This window comes from Capricornis sumatraensis, chromosome 8, assembly GCF_032405125.1.
Source record: "Capricornis sumatraensis isolate serow.1 chromosome 8, serow.2, whole genome shotgun sequence".
NCBI lineage: Eukaryota > Metazoa > Chordata > Mammalia > Artiodactyla > Bovidae > Capricornis > Capricornis sumatraensis.
Window position 1 is genome coordinate 103257952 of NC_091076.1, and position 14673 is coordinate 103272624.

The 14673-nt window shown below is 58.4% G+C and overlaps 1 protein-coding gene across 1 annotated transcript in view; it reads left to right on the plus strand.

Annotated features, from left to right (window-relative positions):
• DNAH17 (dynein axonemal heavy chain 17) overlaps positions 1–14673 on the plus strand; it is a 97509-nt gene that overhangs the window by 49598 nt on the left and 33238 nt on the right. Inside the window, exons 38-53 of the mRNA XM_068977691.1 lie at positions 107–245; positions 398–625; positions 1030–1167; positions 2015–2147; positions 3318–3445; positions 4116–4264; positions 7828–8110; positions 8194–8367; positions 8618–8825; positions 9246–9411; positions 10194–10296; positions 10943–11090; positions 11466–11557; positions 13434–13595; positions 14103–14267; positions 14360–14551. Coding sequence (XP_068833792.1) covers positions 107–245; positions 398–625; positions 1030–1167; positions 2015–2147; positions 3318–3445; positions 4116–4264; positions 7828–8110; positions 8194–8367; positions 8618–8825; positions 9246–9411; positions 10194–10296; positions 10943–11090; positions 11466–11557; positions 13434–13595; positions 14103–14267; positions 14360–14551 — 2608 coding nt within the window. The remainder of the gene's footprint in view (positions 1–106; positions 246–397; positions 626–1029; positions 1168–2014; positions 2148–3317; positions 3446–4115; positions 4265–7827; positions 8111–8193; positions 8368–8617; positions 8826–9245; positions 9412–10193; positions 10297–10942; positions 11091–11465; positions 11558–13433; positions 13596–14102; positions 14268–14359; positions 14552–14673) is intronic.

Here is a 14673-nt window from a genome sequence, read left to right on the forward strand (position 1 = left end):
TCTGCCAGTAAGGCTGTGGTCCTCCTGGAAGGTGAGGTCCTGAGGGGCAGGTGGGGGCAGGTGTGGAGGATGGGAGAAGCCAAGACAGACCCCCTGCACCCCTCAGGCCCTGCGCCATGGTGGTCCCCGACTTTGAACTGATATGTGAGATCATGCTGGTGGCCGAGGGCTTTCTGGAGGCCCGCCTTCTGGCCAGGAAGTTCATCACACTCTACACCTTGTGCAAAGAGCTGCTGTCAAAGCAGGTGTGTGACTGTCCGGGGGCCCACGGAGCCGGGGCCGGGAGGGATGACAAATGCAGGCAGCCTGGGCTGCCTCCCAGATGGCCTGGCGAAGCTCCCCAGCCTCGGTCCCGGCACGTCAGCAGGCACACTCATGCCTGCCCACCCACCCGCAGGATCACTACGACTGGGGCCTGCGAGCCATCAAGTCTGTGCTGGTGGTGGCCGGCTCCCTGAAGAGGGGCGACCCCAGCCGGGCAGAGGACCAAGTGCTGATGAGGGCACTCAGGGACTTCAACATCCCCAAGATCGTCACCGACGACCTGCCCGTGTTCATGGGGCTCATCGGGGACCTCTTCCCCGCCCTGGATGTGCCTCGGAAACGGGACCTGAATTTTGAGAAGGTGGGTATGGCTGGGGTGCCACCAGCGCCTCCTTGCTGCCGAGGACCTCACTTTCCACTATCACTTTCCACCACCTAAGTGGCAGGTACCACATGGGGATGATGGCTGTCTCTGCCAGCAGGCAATGGCCACACGTGCGTGTCTCCCTCTGCCCTGAGGAATGTCCCGAGGCCACAGACTGCCTCTCCAGCCCCTTTCTCAATACTGGAGGGTCAGAAGAAGAAGCAGAAGGGGCTTCGGACAAACCCATCCCCTGCATGGGGGTCTCGGTAGCACCCACAGCGGAGCACCTGGACACCACACGGGCAGGGCCGCTGTTTCCTTCTGATCTCTTCCCTGGCAGGGGGCTCCCCGGTCCTGCATGGTGGGCCCAGCACCCCGTCCTGCCTGCCCCCCTCCCCCAGGTCATCAAGCAGAGCATCGTGGAGCTCCAGCTGCAGGCAGAGGACAGCTTCGTGCTGAAGGTGGTACAGCTGGAGGAGCTGCTGCAGGTCCGGCATTCAGTGTTTGTCATCGGGAACGCGGGCAGTGGCAAGTCCCAGGTACGCGCCTTCCTGCAACCCAGCCCAGGGCCCCCCGGGCCCCCGAAGAGTGTCATGGGCTGGGAAGGGAGCTGTGCTGGGTGACAGGGACAGCGGAGGAGGTGCAGAGTGGCTGGGGAGCCTGGTCCCCCCTTAAGACCCTTCTCCCAGGCCTCCTCTCCTTCCGTTCCTTCTCCCTTGATGCTGGTCATCCACCTGTCTGCAGCCAATCCCCACCCTCCTGCCCCCTGCCATCGCCTGGGGCACAGTGGGAAGCAGAGGGTGGCGGCCAGCATTACTGATACCCCTAACATCGGAAAATTCTAAACCAGCCGAGCACTCAGCTAGACGCCCACAGGATGGACAATTATGCTGTTATTAAAGATCATCTCTAAAGACTGCGTAACGCAAGGGATGCTCACTTCAAGTTATTTTTAAAAAGCAGAAACTGTACGAGCCAGTTCTCTAAAAAGGAATGTATGTATGTGTGTGTATCTACACGCATATCCACGTGAACCTCCTCAAATGTCCTTAAAAACTCTTCTCTCAATGGGAGAGTTGCAGGTAATTTTTCCCAGCGAGCACACATTACTTGTATCATCAGGAACAATGTGAATTTTCCCAGGCCTTGGCACAGCAGCTGTCCGCTGTGCACAGAGGAGCGATCGCAGGGCGCCTGGCGTGGCCCTGGGTGTTTTCTGCAGGATGCAAATGCACCTGCTTGTCTCCCGGGCGAAGCGGGCCCAAGGCGGGGCTTCTGCCCGTGGGTCTTCAAAGGCCCTGTGAGCTCGCACGAGGACCCTGGTGTGGGGTTTGGGCATGGGGCGCAGCCCCCGAGCCCCACGTGAGTGGCGCCCCCTTGGTGCAGGTGCTCAGGTCTCTGAACAAGACCTACCAGAACTTGAAGAGGAAGCCGGTGGCCGTGGACTTGGACCCCAAGGCCGTCACCTGTGACGAACTCTTTGGCATCATCAACCCGGCAACCAGGGAGTGGAAAGATGGTAACAGAGCGGGGTCCCCGCGGGACTAAGGGGACCAGGGGTCAGAGCAGGCGTCCTAGGCCTGGGTCCGCGGCCCGCCGATTTTGCTGTGGATGCTCGGCCGGGCTCCGTGCAGTGAACCCACAGCCAGGCCCCCAAGGGAGACCCTCGGCAGGGCCAGCTGGGGCAGGGGGCCGCACATACACACAGAGCATCCTGATGGCACTCACAGAGAGCAGGGAGATCACAGAGGGGAGCCGGCTCACTCCACCAGGCGGGGGAACTGGGGAAGCCACGGACACGTGAGCATCAGCACAGCAGCCCTGAGCAGGGCCACCACACTCTGGTCCACGGAGCGGGGAGGGACCCAGAAACACAGGCCGGCGCCTCGGGGGCTGGGAACGCTGCTTCCCTGGAGGAGGGCCTATGACGAGGTCTGTGCTTTATAAAAAGAACCCGGGACACAAGTGAGGGGCTAGAGGAGAGAGAGGGGCCCCAGGGGGAGGAAGGGGCACTGGAGCGGATGGAAGGAGGGGTGCCTGCGTCCTGGCGGCTCCCCTATCCTACCTGAGCTTCCATCACCCCCTTCCCGGGCTGGGCTGGGGCTCTGCTCCAGTCTCCCCTGCAAGGGTCCTTTGCCCTTCACCCTGCTTTCTCTTTGTGACACTGTATCTGTTTCTGTGTGTGTATCTTGTGTTTCCCCTGCCCCCCTCCACTGGAATGCAAGTTCTGTGAGGTGAGCAGGGGATTGTAACTATCCCCAAGCCCCATGCTCTGAGTCTGAGACTTGAGCACTCAGCAAACCTTTACTGATGGAAGAAAGGTGGGGAGTGAGGAGAGAAGGGGTGGGGTCCTGGTTGAGGTCGTGGCGCTCCACGTAGGGCTGTCAAATCTGAGGATGGGCCAGACTTGCGGGAGGTGTTGTGGGGCAGGGGCAGGGGTGGAGGCATCAAGGAGGGGGCCTTGGGGTCAGGAGAAGGGCAGGAAGTGAGCCAGGTCCCCTCCCGTCTGAGCATCCACTGTCCTGCTGGGGCAGGGCACTGGCCACCTCTGAGAGAGGCCAGGGCTGGCCGGCCGGCCGGGCGCAGGAGGGGGCGGGCTGGGCCTTGGCCCAGGGAATGCCCAGGGTGCTGTCAGTGCCCCCATGGATTGCTGCCCAGAGCCAGGCCTGATCAACCCCACCGCCCGCAGGCCTCTTCTCCACCATCATGCGGGACCTGGCCAACATCACTCACGACGGCCCCAAGTGGATTGTGCTCGATGGAGACATAGACCCCATGTGGATCGAGTCTCTCAACACTGTCATGGACGACAACAAGGTGCGAGGGGCCCGCGACCCCAGAGCCGACCCCCCAGAACCACAGGGGCAGGACCCGCTGTGAGTGGGGACTGAGGATGGGGCCTGTCTGGAGCTCTGCACAGAGTGTTATAGACGGCGAGGGGCCAGGGGAAGCCCCCATCCCGAGGCACAGTCCTTGCAGGATGCAGGCCCACTGAGCCCAGGCCAGCTCAGATGCTCTTTGGGCAGCGTGGGCGAAGGGTGCAGGCACGGGGAGCGTTCCTGCCTGACCACGTGGTGGGTGGCACCACGTGGGAGGGGGAGCTAATATCTTGGAAGGTGCAGACGACGTCAAGAATCGTCTAAAAGCAGCTTAAGAAAGTGATTCTCAACTGGGTGGAGAAGGGAACCCCAGCATTCCCCAGGAAAGGGAGGAGGAGTCATGGTTTGATGAGGCAAATTTAACCCCAGCGTGAAGTCCTGCATGGTCCACGCACGTCTGGGTGCTCTCCATGGCCCTGGGGTGGGAGGGGTGGAGGAGGTGCTGACATCTAGGATGGCTGAGAGGTGCTGGGTTAGGGAAGCAGTTGGTGGCTGGTGGGGTGCAGAGGGTGTCTCTGGCCTCCCCCTCCTCTGAGATGGGGCCTGTGGCCGCCTCGGGACAAGGGAGCTCTTGCAGCTGAAACCCACAGGCCCACGCCCCTCTCCAGGTCCTCACCCTGGCCAGCAATGAGCGGATCCCCCTGAACCGCACCATGCGGCTGGTGTTCGAGATCAGCCACCTGAGGACGGCCACGCCGGCCACTGTCTCCAGAGCTGGCATCCTGTACATCAACCCTGCCGACCTGGGCTGGAACCCGTGAGTTGAGCTCTTGTTCTCCTTCAAACTATGCAGAGAAAAAGGGAAGGGTGGTGGCATTTCAATGTTGCCTGGGCACGCATCCATTCACTCGCTTATTCATTCATACGGTAAGTGCCGTGTGCCAGGCCCTCCCCGGGCAGCATGGTCACTGCAATGCAAGGATGCAGGAGAGACGTGTGAATAAGTGATGACATGCCCGGAGACTGCATCACAGCGGCTGATGAAGCAAGTGGAAAGGGAGGGGCTGGGCCTGTCATGGAGACAGGAAGTCTTCCTAGGGGAGCTGGAGTTTGGGCGGACGCCCCGCCAAGAGGAGAAGGAGCTTTCCGAGTGGAAAGCGTTTCAGGTGAGAACCAACATTTAAGGCACATCAGAGCGAAAGTGTGAGGTTCCCAGGGATGGGCAGCAGTCTGGTGTTGGCGGATGGACCATGAAGCATCAAGATGCTCTTGGCAGGAAGGGACTGGCCCTGGACCAGCCTAGGGGCTGGCACAGGGGCCCTCTCTGATGTGAAGGGAAGAGTTCATGCCAGCAGACGACAGGTGGCCACTGGGGATGGGGAGGAGGGGTGGATGTGAGAAATGTTTGAAATCGTGAGAAATGGAAGGCTTGGCGTTGAACTTGGAGGTACATTTTCGCGCTTGGACCCACGGCTAGCAATTTACATGCCAGGACGTCCTGCATGGTCTTACGTAGAAACCCCGGTGCAGCATTCCAGGACGGACAGGCTCGCGAGAAACACCGTGGCTGCGCTCATTCAGCCATCTGTCCATCCACCTCTTCAACCAGTGCTTCCTGTGCATGTCTGACCCTAAGCTGCTCGGTGCTGGGGAAACTGGGTTTCCAGGAGACGCACGGAGCATGATAAGAGGTGTGGGGAGGAAGCACTTCCAGAAGAAACAGGTGGCAGGGAAACGGGAAGGTGGCCTCCTGCACACCCAGGGAGGAAGAAGCCTCAGAAGGGGAGGCGGGGTTGGGAGGGTCGCGTCTGGAGCCTCAGGAGCCAAGGACAGAAAGTTGCCGCTGGATTTTGGCAGCTGGGAGCTGACCGCTAACTCAGGCAGAACAGCTTCCTGGCATGACAGAGCCAGAAGCCAGGTGGCAATTCGAGGAGCAGGAACTGGGAGGAGGCCCTCGAAAGGAGGGTCTTTCTGGAAATGAGTCTTGAAGCAGCTGGGAAAGATGAGCGCTGCGGAGCAGAGGCAGGAGGGTTTCCAGGTGCAGGCGAGTGGGGGGAGCCGGGGAGGCAGAGAGTTGGTGCTCTGTGTGCCCAGCTCCCCACACAGCGAGGCAGGGGCTGGAGGGGTGCTGAGCGCCGTGGCCTGGCAGAGGCGGGACTGGAGCCGGCCTGACCCACAGGGGCCTGGGGGCCGCCAAGACCCAGCACCACTGCGCCGTCTTCTTCAGCATCACCTGTCCGCCCTCTTTGCTGGAGTCCTGTGGCTGCTATGACCAAGGGCCACAAACCAGGCAGCTGCAAACAATGGAGGGTTATCCTCTTCTGCTTCTGGAGGCCAGAGGTCTGAAACCAGGCCCTGGGAGGGCTGGTTCCTTCCAGAAGCTCTGAGGGGACCTCTTCCAGGGCTCTCCCCCAGCTTCTAGCACTGCCGGCAATCCCTGGCTGGTAGACGGGTGTGGCCACTTTGTGAACCTCAGGTGCCCCCCACCCCGCACATGCCTCTGTGTGTCATAATTTCCCTTCTTAGAAGGACCAGGCAGTGGATCAGGGCCCACCCTCCTCCATGATGTTCCAGTCTCGAGGTCCTTACCTTGATTTCATCTGCAAGCACCCTTTTCCCAAATAAAGCCACACTCACAGACCGCAGGGGGACATGTCTTCCGAGGGACCGCCAACTCTGTCCACGTCGCACGTCTGGGTTTTGCCAGGGTGGGCAACAGACGAGGCAAGAGAACTGGAACAAAGTCCGGGCAGGAGCCCCTAAGATGCAGGGGGACAGAAAGAAGCTGATGGGGCCGAGGGGCACCCAGGGGGACAGCCAGCATGGGGGGCGAGGAAAGAGCCAGAAGATCAGCAGGGGTGGGCAGAGGAGGGGCACTGAGTGGGCTGAAGAAGACGCGCCCTTCGGCTGGGAGTGGTCCTTGGAGCTCCAGACGAATGACCAGGAGACTCTGAGCAGCTCCTTGGGGACCAAGAGGAAACCTGGGTTTTGCTGGAGAGAAGTGGAGAGGCTAAGAGCCAGCTCAGGGCACCCCTCACCCCAGAGGAAGAGCAGCGCTCCGGCAGGGGCAGCCATCCCGGAGGGGGACGTGAAGCACAGTCCAAGGGTCCCCTGGCCTCCGGGGACAGGACAGGTGCCCTCAGGGGAGCCTCTTGTCCTCTCGGTGTTATATATCTGAGCTGGCAGATCAAAGTCGGCACATGCGTTTGCATGCCTTAAATGTTTCTAACAAGGCAAAATTTAAAATTTGATATATCCACCTGCAAGATAGAAGGCAGATGCAGCAGTCTATGTATAGATTTGCAAATTGGTCTCCGTCCTGAAGACCTAGTGTACCTGGAATTCGGTTCTTAACTGGACATGGTTGCTTGCCTGTGTCTGCTTGTCAAGTGTTTGAAAATCTGCCCTGTTACCTAGTTAACCCAGGGGCAACAGGGCAGAGGTTTTGAACTCTTGGTTCCCTCATCTGCTGGGGATGTAGTGAGACTCAGAGCTTCCAGAACATGCACTCACTTGCAGAAAGGCGTGTCTGCAGAGGGCAGGCAAGCTGCGTTGGGTAACGTGAGCTTCCTGCTTACGCTCTGGGCATCCTGGAAATGATAGCTTACTGAGCTCATCGGCCAGCACTCTTTACGCTTTTAGCAGGCGCCTATTTAGCACTTACTGTGGACCGGGCCCTGTCCTCTGAGCCTTAAAAATATCAACCCAGGTAGTCCTTCCAAATGGGAGTTATCATCATCACTCTCATCTACGGATGAGAAACCTGAGGCCCAGACGTGTTGAGTAACTTACCCAGGGCCACCGCTGGCCACGCCAGAGCCCATTCAAGTCGGGCACTCAGACTCTGGAATCCACACCCCTCACAGCCACGGTGGACCACCTCTGTGCAACCCACTCCAGGCAACATGGCTCCCCAGGAAGGCCTGTTGTATTGGTTTGGACTCTTCCACTGAAAGTGTCAACGGGCTCAATTCACCGTGCATGCTTCAGGCATGGCTGGATCCAGGCGTCCAGATACTAACACGATGTGTCCCTGCTCCTCTCCTTTTCTCCCCTTCCCGCCCCCTCCCTGTCTGTCCCCCAGACGATGTTATGAAGCCTCTCCTCCCCTCTCCTCCTACATTGCAGCCCCACTGTCCTCAGCATCGGCCACATCTGAGGGTAGCAAGCGCGGCTCCTAGTTGTTCTAGGTAGACAGCACCCCACAGCTAGAATCCCAGGGAAAGAGCGTGCCCTCATCTGATCCTCTGAAGGTCTTGGGACCGGCCCCGTCACCAGGCAGGAGCACCAGAATCACGTGGGAGCCTTCAGCAAGGGGAGGGTCACCAGAGGGACCCCACCCGGTAGCCTGGTCCTTCAGCACCTTCCCGCCTTCCCCAGGGTGGTGAGCAGCTGGATCGAGAGGCGCAAGGTGCAGTCAGAGAAGGCCAACCTGATGATCCTCTTCGACAAGTACCTGCCCACCTGCCTGGACAAGCTCCGCTTCGGGTTTAAGAAGATCACGCCGGTGCCTGAGATCACTATCACCCAGATGACCCTCTACCTGCTCGAGTGCCTCCTCACCGAGAAGAACACACCCCCCGACTCCGCCAAGGAGCTCTATGAGCTCTACTTCGTGTTCGCCTGCTTCTGGGCCTTCGGGGGGGCCATGTTCCAGGACCAGGTGAGCACCCGGCCGCCCAGGTGTGCTCTCCCGGCATCCCTCCCCGGGGGACCCTTTCTGAGCCTCCCTTTGTCTCCCAACAGCTTGTAGATTATCGGGTCGAGTTCAGCAGGTGGTGGATCAACGAATTTAAGACGATCAAGTTCCCTTCGCAGGGGACGGTCTTCGACTACTACATAGACCCTGACACCAAGAAGTTCCTGCCGTGGACAGAAAAAGTGCCCGCCTTCGAGCTGGACCCCGACGTCCCGCTGCAGGTAAACTGCCCAGAACAGTGACGATGGGCAGCAATTAAGGAGCGGGACTCAGAGCCCCACCCCACGCTTCTCATCGGGACGTCCAGTCGCAAACAGTTTCCATCAGTAGGACCTTTTCCGTACGACTGGGGGATCTAACACACTGCCCAGGTCTGCAAGTCTGTCCGGAGGTGGGACCTGGAGGCCCGGGTCTGTCTGAGGTCATGGCTCCTCCCTCGACATCTTCCCGCCCCACTCCGCCCCCGACCAGGCCTCGCTGGTGCACACCACGGAAACCATCCGCATCCGCTACTTCATGGACCTGCTCATGGAGAAGTCGTGGCCGGTCATGCTGGTGGGGAACGCAGGGACGGGCAAGTCAGTGCTGATGGGGGACAAGCTGGACAGCCTGAGCACCGACGACTACCTGGTGCAGGCCGTTCCCTTCAACTTCTACACGACCTCGGCCATGCTGCAGGGTGAGGTCAAGGATGAGCCCAGGTGCTCACTGCCTGGCCTGGACACACCCGGTCACTCTTGTCTGACATGCTGGCCCCCGATCCCACTTTGAGTTGCCCCGTCCCTTCTTACCACAGCCCCAGGAGCTCAACAGCTGCCTCTCCATTTCCCATGCCCCCCACCCACCTGTCTCTGTCCCCATAGTGGGGGTACCAGATCCCACAGGGAGCTCACAGCCAGTCTCGGGTGGCCCAAGGTCAATGGGACACAAGTTTCCTGCCCCCCTGCCTGGGAGCCGTGGTGCCCACCCCTCTCTCCTTCCCTCCCTGGGTGGCTGGAGTCCAATCCGCCTGTCCTTGGTGGCCCCCAGGGCTACCCTTTAGGCCGCTGCCCCTGGGATCGACCAGGCACCGTGAGGGCTACCCCATTCCCTTCTCTAGGGGTTCTCGAAAAGCCACTGGAGAAGAAATCAGGGCGGAACTACGGACCGCCAGGCACCAAAAAGCTGATCTACTTCATTGACGACATGAACATGCCCGAGGTGGACAAGTACGGGACGGTGGCCCCCCACACCCTCATCCGGCAACACATGGACCACGGGCACTGGTAGGCTGGGGGTGAGGGGTCTGCCAGGGCAGGGAGGTAGGGCTGGGACACAGGACCAGGCTGATGGGGCTTCAGGCCTGGGGGGTGTGGGGTGGGGCGCTCAAGGCACAGAGGGGTCAGCCAGCCTCCCTAGAGTCCCAGTTGAGCTGAAATGTACACCCAGGCCTGCACAACGAGCCACTCCGTTGCTTCTCGTTTCAAAAATTTTCTCAAAAAAAAAATTTTTTTTCTCTAGAGCATGAAGTCCAGTTGGCCATTTCACATATAATCGATATTTATTGAGGTTTGTGGTGGCTCAGATGGTAAAGTGTCTGGCTACAATGCAGGAGACCCGGGTTCGATCTCAGGGTTGGGAAGATCTCCTGGAGAAGGAAGTGGCAACCCACTCCAGTATTCTCGCCTGGAAAATCCCATGACCAGAGGAGCCTCTTAGGCTGCAATCCATGGGGTCGCAAAGAGTCAGACACAACTGAGCAACTTCACTTTCTTTCATTCGTTCATTTAGCTGCACCGGGCCTTAGTTAGCACGTGCATGATACTTGATCTTCGTTTTGGCACGTAGGATTTTAGTTGTGCTGTGTGGGATCTAGTCCCTGACCAGGGGTTGAAACTGGGGCCCCTGCCCTGAGGGTGCAGAGTATTAGCCACTGGACCAGCAGGGAAGTCCCAAGGTGTTTGGTTTTCTTTTTTAACCCATATGCAAGGCATGACCCGGGTGGGTGGGGTGCTGGGTGGCTCCCGGGCACCAGCGGCAGGGCTTGGTGCTGGCCTCCCCAATGCAGGTACGACCGACAGAAGCTGACGCTGAAGGACGTCCACAACTGTCAGTACGTGGCGTGCATGAACCCCACTGCCGGCTCCTTCACCATCGACCCCAGGCTTCAGGTGGGCAGAAACCGGAGTCGTCTCGGTCAGCTGCATGAGTCCGAAGCTCATTTGTCCAAGGAGGATGAGAGCGTGGATGCGGGGTGGTGGGGGTGGCAGGCTGGCTTTCCCTGGAGCACACCCCAGCCCTTCAGATATCAGCACATTCGTGGGGATGTCGAGAGGCTGCCAGATTTAGCAAATGAAAATACAGATGCCTGGGCAAATCTGCATTTCAGATAAACAGCAAATCACATCCCATACAATGTTTGAGATATATTTGTACTAAAAACTTTCTGTGTGAAATTTAGACTTAGCAGGATATCCTGTGCTGTGTCTGTAATCCGGGCAGGACCTCACCCTGAATTACCTTGGACAGATGGAGATCTGACATGTAAACCCAGGCTGCGCTGAGACACTCTATGGCCTCCGCCAAGTTGTCCCTGAGCGGGATGTGAATTTGGCTGTTTTGAGATGGAATCAGTATCTAAGGCGGTGGTGGGGGGGTGGTTCTCAGCACATGCAAGGCTTGAGGGAACCTGTCCATTCTGACCATGCCCACAAGACATCAGGAGACAAGGACAGAGTCTGCTCCCCAGGAAGGCGGCCCTGCCCCAAGCTGGCCCCCACGCTCGGCCTGACGAGGGTCTCTGGTTGTTCTGGGCAGCGCCACTTCTGCGTGTTTGCGGTGAGCTTCCCGGGCCAGGAGGCCCTCATGAGCATCTACAGCACCATCCTGAGCCAGCACCTGTCCTACCGCTCGGCACCCTTTGCGGTCCAGAAGATGAGCAGCCACCTGGTGGCCTCCGCCCTGGGTAAGCCGGCCAGCCTCGCCCCCTCTCCTGTCCGTAAGACCTGCTGCCTTATGGGGCCAACGGCAGCTTCATACTTTCCTCTGCTAAATATTTTATTTATCTTTCAAATCAATACTTTTTTTTCAATGACGCTATGTTTCAACAGAGGGTATTATGAGATCCAATTGCTCGATGGGGGAGGCGGAAGATAGGAAATTCTGTATATAGCAATGATTGACACATGAGTAGAGTGGCAAAATCCCTCCCCCTGCAGATTTCTTACTTAAATTGTCACCGTCTCACAGTCCATTTGCTTTAGAAACTATAGCTTACGCTTTGCACTTCCTGAGGCCATTAGGAGTGCACAAGAATCGATGTGTCTTTTTCCTGGAACAGCCCTGCACCAGAAAGTGACATCAACGTTTCTTCCCACGGCCATTAAGTTTCATTATGTTTTCAACCTCAGGGACCTCTCCAATATTTTCCAGGTACTGCTCTCTTAGCGCTATGTAATGCCACCTTACGGCCAATGCCTGATCCACGGATGCTCTCCTCCCTTGCCATTCTCGGGAGAGAAAGCAAAGTGACCTATGGATGGATGACAGTGATGGAGGGAGATATGATGTGACGATGGTTATGACAGATGGTGATGAGGGTGGTGACCATGGTGATGATGGTAACTATGGTGATGGTGCCAGTGGTGATGGTGGTGCTGATGGTGACCATGCTGATAGTGATGATGGTGGTGATGGTGGGTACTGATGCTGATGGTGACCATGCCGGTAGTGATGATGGTAACTATGGTAATGGTGCCAATGGTGATGGTGGGTACTGATGCTGATGGTGACCATGCTGATAGTGATGATGGTGATGATGGTAACTATGGTGATGGTGCCGGTGGTGATGGTGGTGCTGACGGTGTCCGTGGTGATGATGATGGTGGTGATGGTGGTTACTGATGCTGATGGTGACCATGCTGGTAGTGATGATGGTGGTGATGGTAACTATGGTAGTGATGGTAACTATGGTGATGGTGGTGCTAATGGTGACCATGCTGATAGTGATGATGGTGGTGATGGTAACTATGGTGATGGTGGTACCTATGGTGATGGTGGTGATGGTGGTGCTGATGGTGACCATGCTGGTAGTGATGATGGTGGTGATGGTAACTATGGTGATGGTGGTAACTATGGTGATGGTGGTGATGGTGGTGCTGATGGTGACCATGCTGGTAGTGATGGTGGTGGTGATGGTAACTATGGTGATGGTGCCGATGGTGATGGTGGGTGCTGATGCTGATGGTGACCATGCTGGTAGTGATGGTGGTGGTGATGGTAACCATGGTGATGGTGCTGATGGTGATGGTGGGTGCTGATGCTGATGGTGACCGTGCTGATGGTGACCGTGCTGGTAGTGACGATGGTGGTGCTGGTGATGATAGGGGTGATGATCATGGCGGGAGTCATGGTGATGACGATGATGGTGGTAGTGATGGTGGTAGTAATGGTGATAGTGGCGGCGATGTGATGGTGGGAGTGGGGACAGTGTGAGTCTGGATGGTGGTGGTGGTGGTATCTCCTCTTATGGATGGACTGAACTAGCCACTGGGTTTGGCCACTTACATCCCCATTTCCTCCTCCAAACAGCACATAATGCTCAGATATCCCCATTTTTGCAGATGGGGAGTCCAAGGCTCAGGGAGGTTAAGTCTCGCCCATCTCCTCCCATCTCAAGTGTCAGCTCAAACGTTGTGCCCCCAAGAGGCCCCTCCTCCTCCCCACACACCCTGTCCCACCACCCCCGTGTATGTCACAGCACACATCACAGCAGGCGATACCATGTGACTTTGTCTGGTTCTGTCTCCCCACTACAAGGGGAGCTCCATGAAGGCAGAGTCCATCCCGTCATCGCTACACTCCCAGAACCCAGGACAGGGGCCTGGAAAATAAGCACCCATTGAACTTGCCAGGTCACTTGGTTGGCAAAGAGCTGAGCTAGGCCAGGCCGGGCAGGCTGGCTGCAGAGCTTGAGCTTGACGGCCGCCTCGAGGCCTCCCATAGTCGGCTCGCACCTGATCAGACCCCTGTCCTTTTCTCCACCATCCACCCCATTAGAGGGGGCAGCCCTTAACCCTGCCTGGTGAAGAGGATCCCCCCATCATCTCTCAGACCACAGACACCCGCCTCAGCCTCCAGGACTTGTGGCCTTGGCAGTCTCTAGTTTCCTGGGCCCCGAGCGGCTACTGTCCCACTCTACCGTGTTACTTCCTGGGAAAGCAGCCACTGTTCTCGTTTGATCCGTGTGCGGCACTTGGCTTGCCTCCCAACACACCTAAGGATGTTGACCATCCCGCGTCTGGGGCAGGGGCTCCTGTTCTCCACCGCAGAGATCCTGAAATTCCCACTGGACCTCGTCCGCCTCTGGCTGCATGAGGCCGAACGTGTGTACGGCGACAAGATGGTGGACGAGAAGGACCAGGACACGCTGCGCAGGGTCACCATCGCTTCCACCAAGAAGTTCTTTGACGTGAGTCAGGCCGCCAGGCCGCCCTGCCAAACCCAGGAAGGTTCTGAGGGGCAGGGAGAGTAGGGGCCCCCAACAATCCTCGCCTCCTTGCAAGGGCCCTGGGATGGGGATGGGAAGGACCACGTTGGGTCCCACGAGATGGCTCTGCCACGTGGGTGTGGCCCAAGCGAGGAGGAGAGGCACTCTCAGCAGGTCAAAAGCTGAAGACCTCTCCCTCCAGCCACCGGGCAGAGACAGCCCTGCTCTGGGCAACACTCTCCACTGGTGGGTCTGGGGTTTGCATGGTAGAATCGTTTTTCTGGACTGTTCATTCCCTTTGGGACACAGACCAGGAGCTTTTACCCAGCAGTTTGCAGGGCCCCTGGCAGCATCAGTGTGGGCCCCAGCAGATGTGACCTGGCCTCCTGAGGCCATCAGGCAAGATGCCAGGGCTGCTGCTTGGGCTCCGTGGGCCCGTGGTGGCCACCAGAACAGCTCTCCCCCCCGCCCCCCACTGTCGACGTCTAGGATCTCAGTGATGAGCTCCTATTCGCCAAACCAAACATCTTCTGCCACTTTGCTCACGGGATTGGAGACCCCAAATACCTGCCAGTTACTGACCTGGCTCCTCTGAACAAGCTCCTGGTGGAAGTCCTGGACAGTTACAACGAGGTCAATGCGGTCATGAACCTGGTGAGCCGGGGATTCGAGTGGGCAGCGGTGGGGCTGGGGCCAGGGGATGAGTGAGGGAGGCGCGGCGTCTCTCCGGCCCGGCTTCTTTTCAGGTGCTGTTTGAGGACGCGGTGGCCCACATCTGCAGGATCAACCGCATCCTGGAGTCCCCGCGGGGCAACGCCCTGCTGGTGGGGGTGGGCGGCAGCGGCAAGCAAAGCCTCTCCCGCCTGGCCGCGTACATCAGCGCCCTGGACGTGTTCCAGATCACCCTCAAGAAGGGCTACGGGATCCCAGACCTCAAGGTGAGGGCGTCGCCTCTCAATAAGCCGCCCTTGGCAGTGGGAGGAGGGCGGGGAAGGAGGAGTCTTCCCACTCCCCGAAATGGAGCATCTGACGCAGAGACTGGGATGGTCACCGGCAGGGT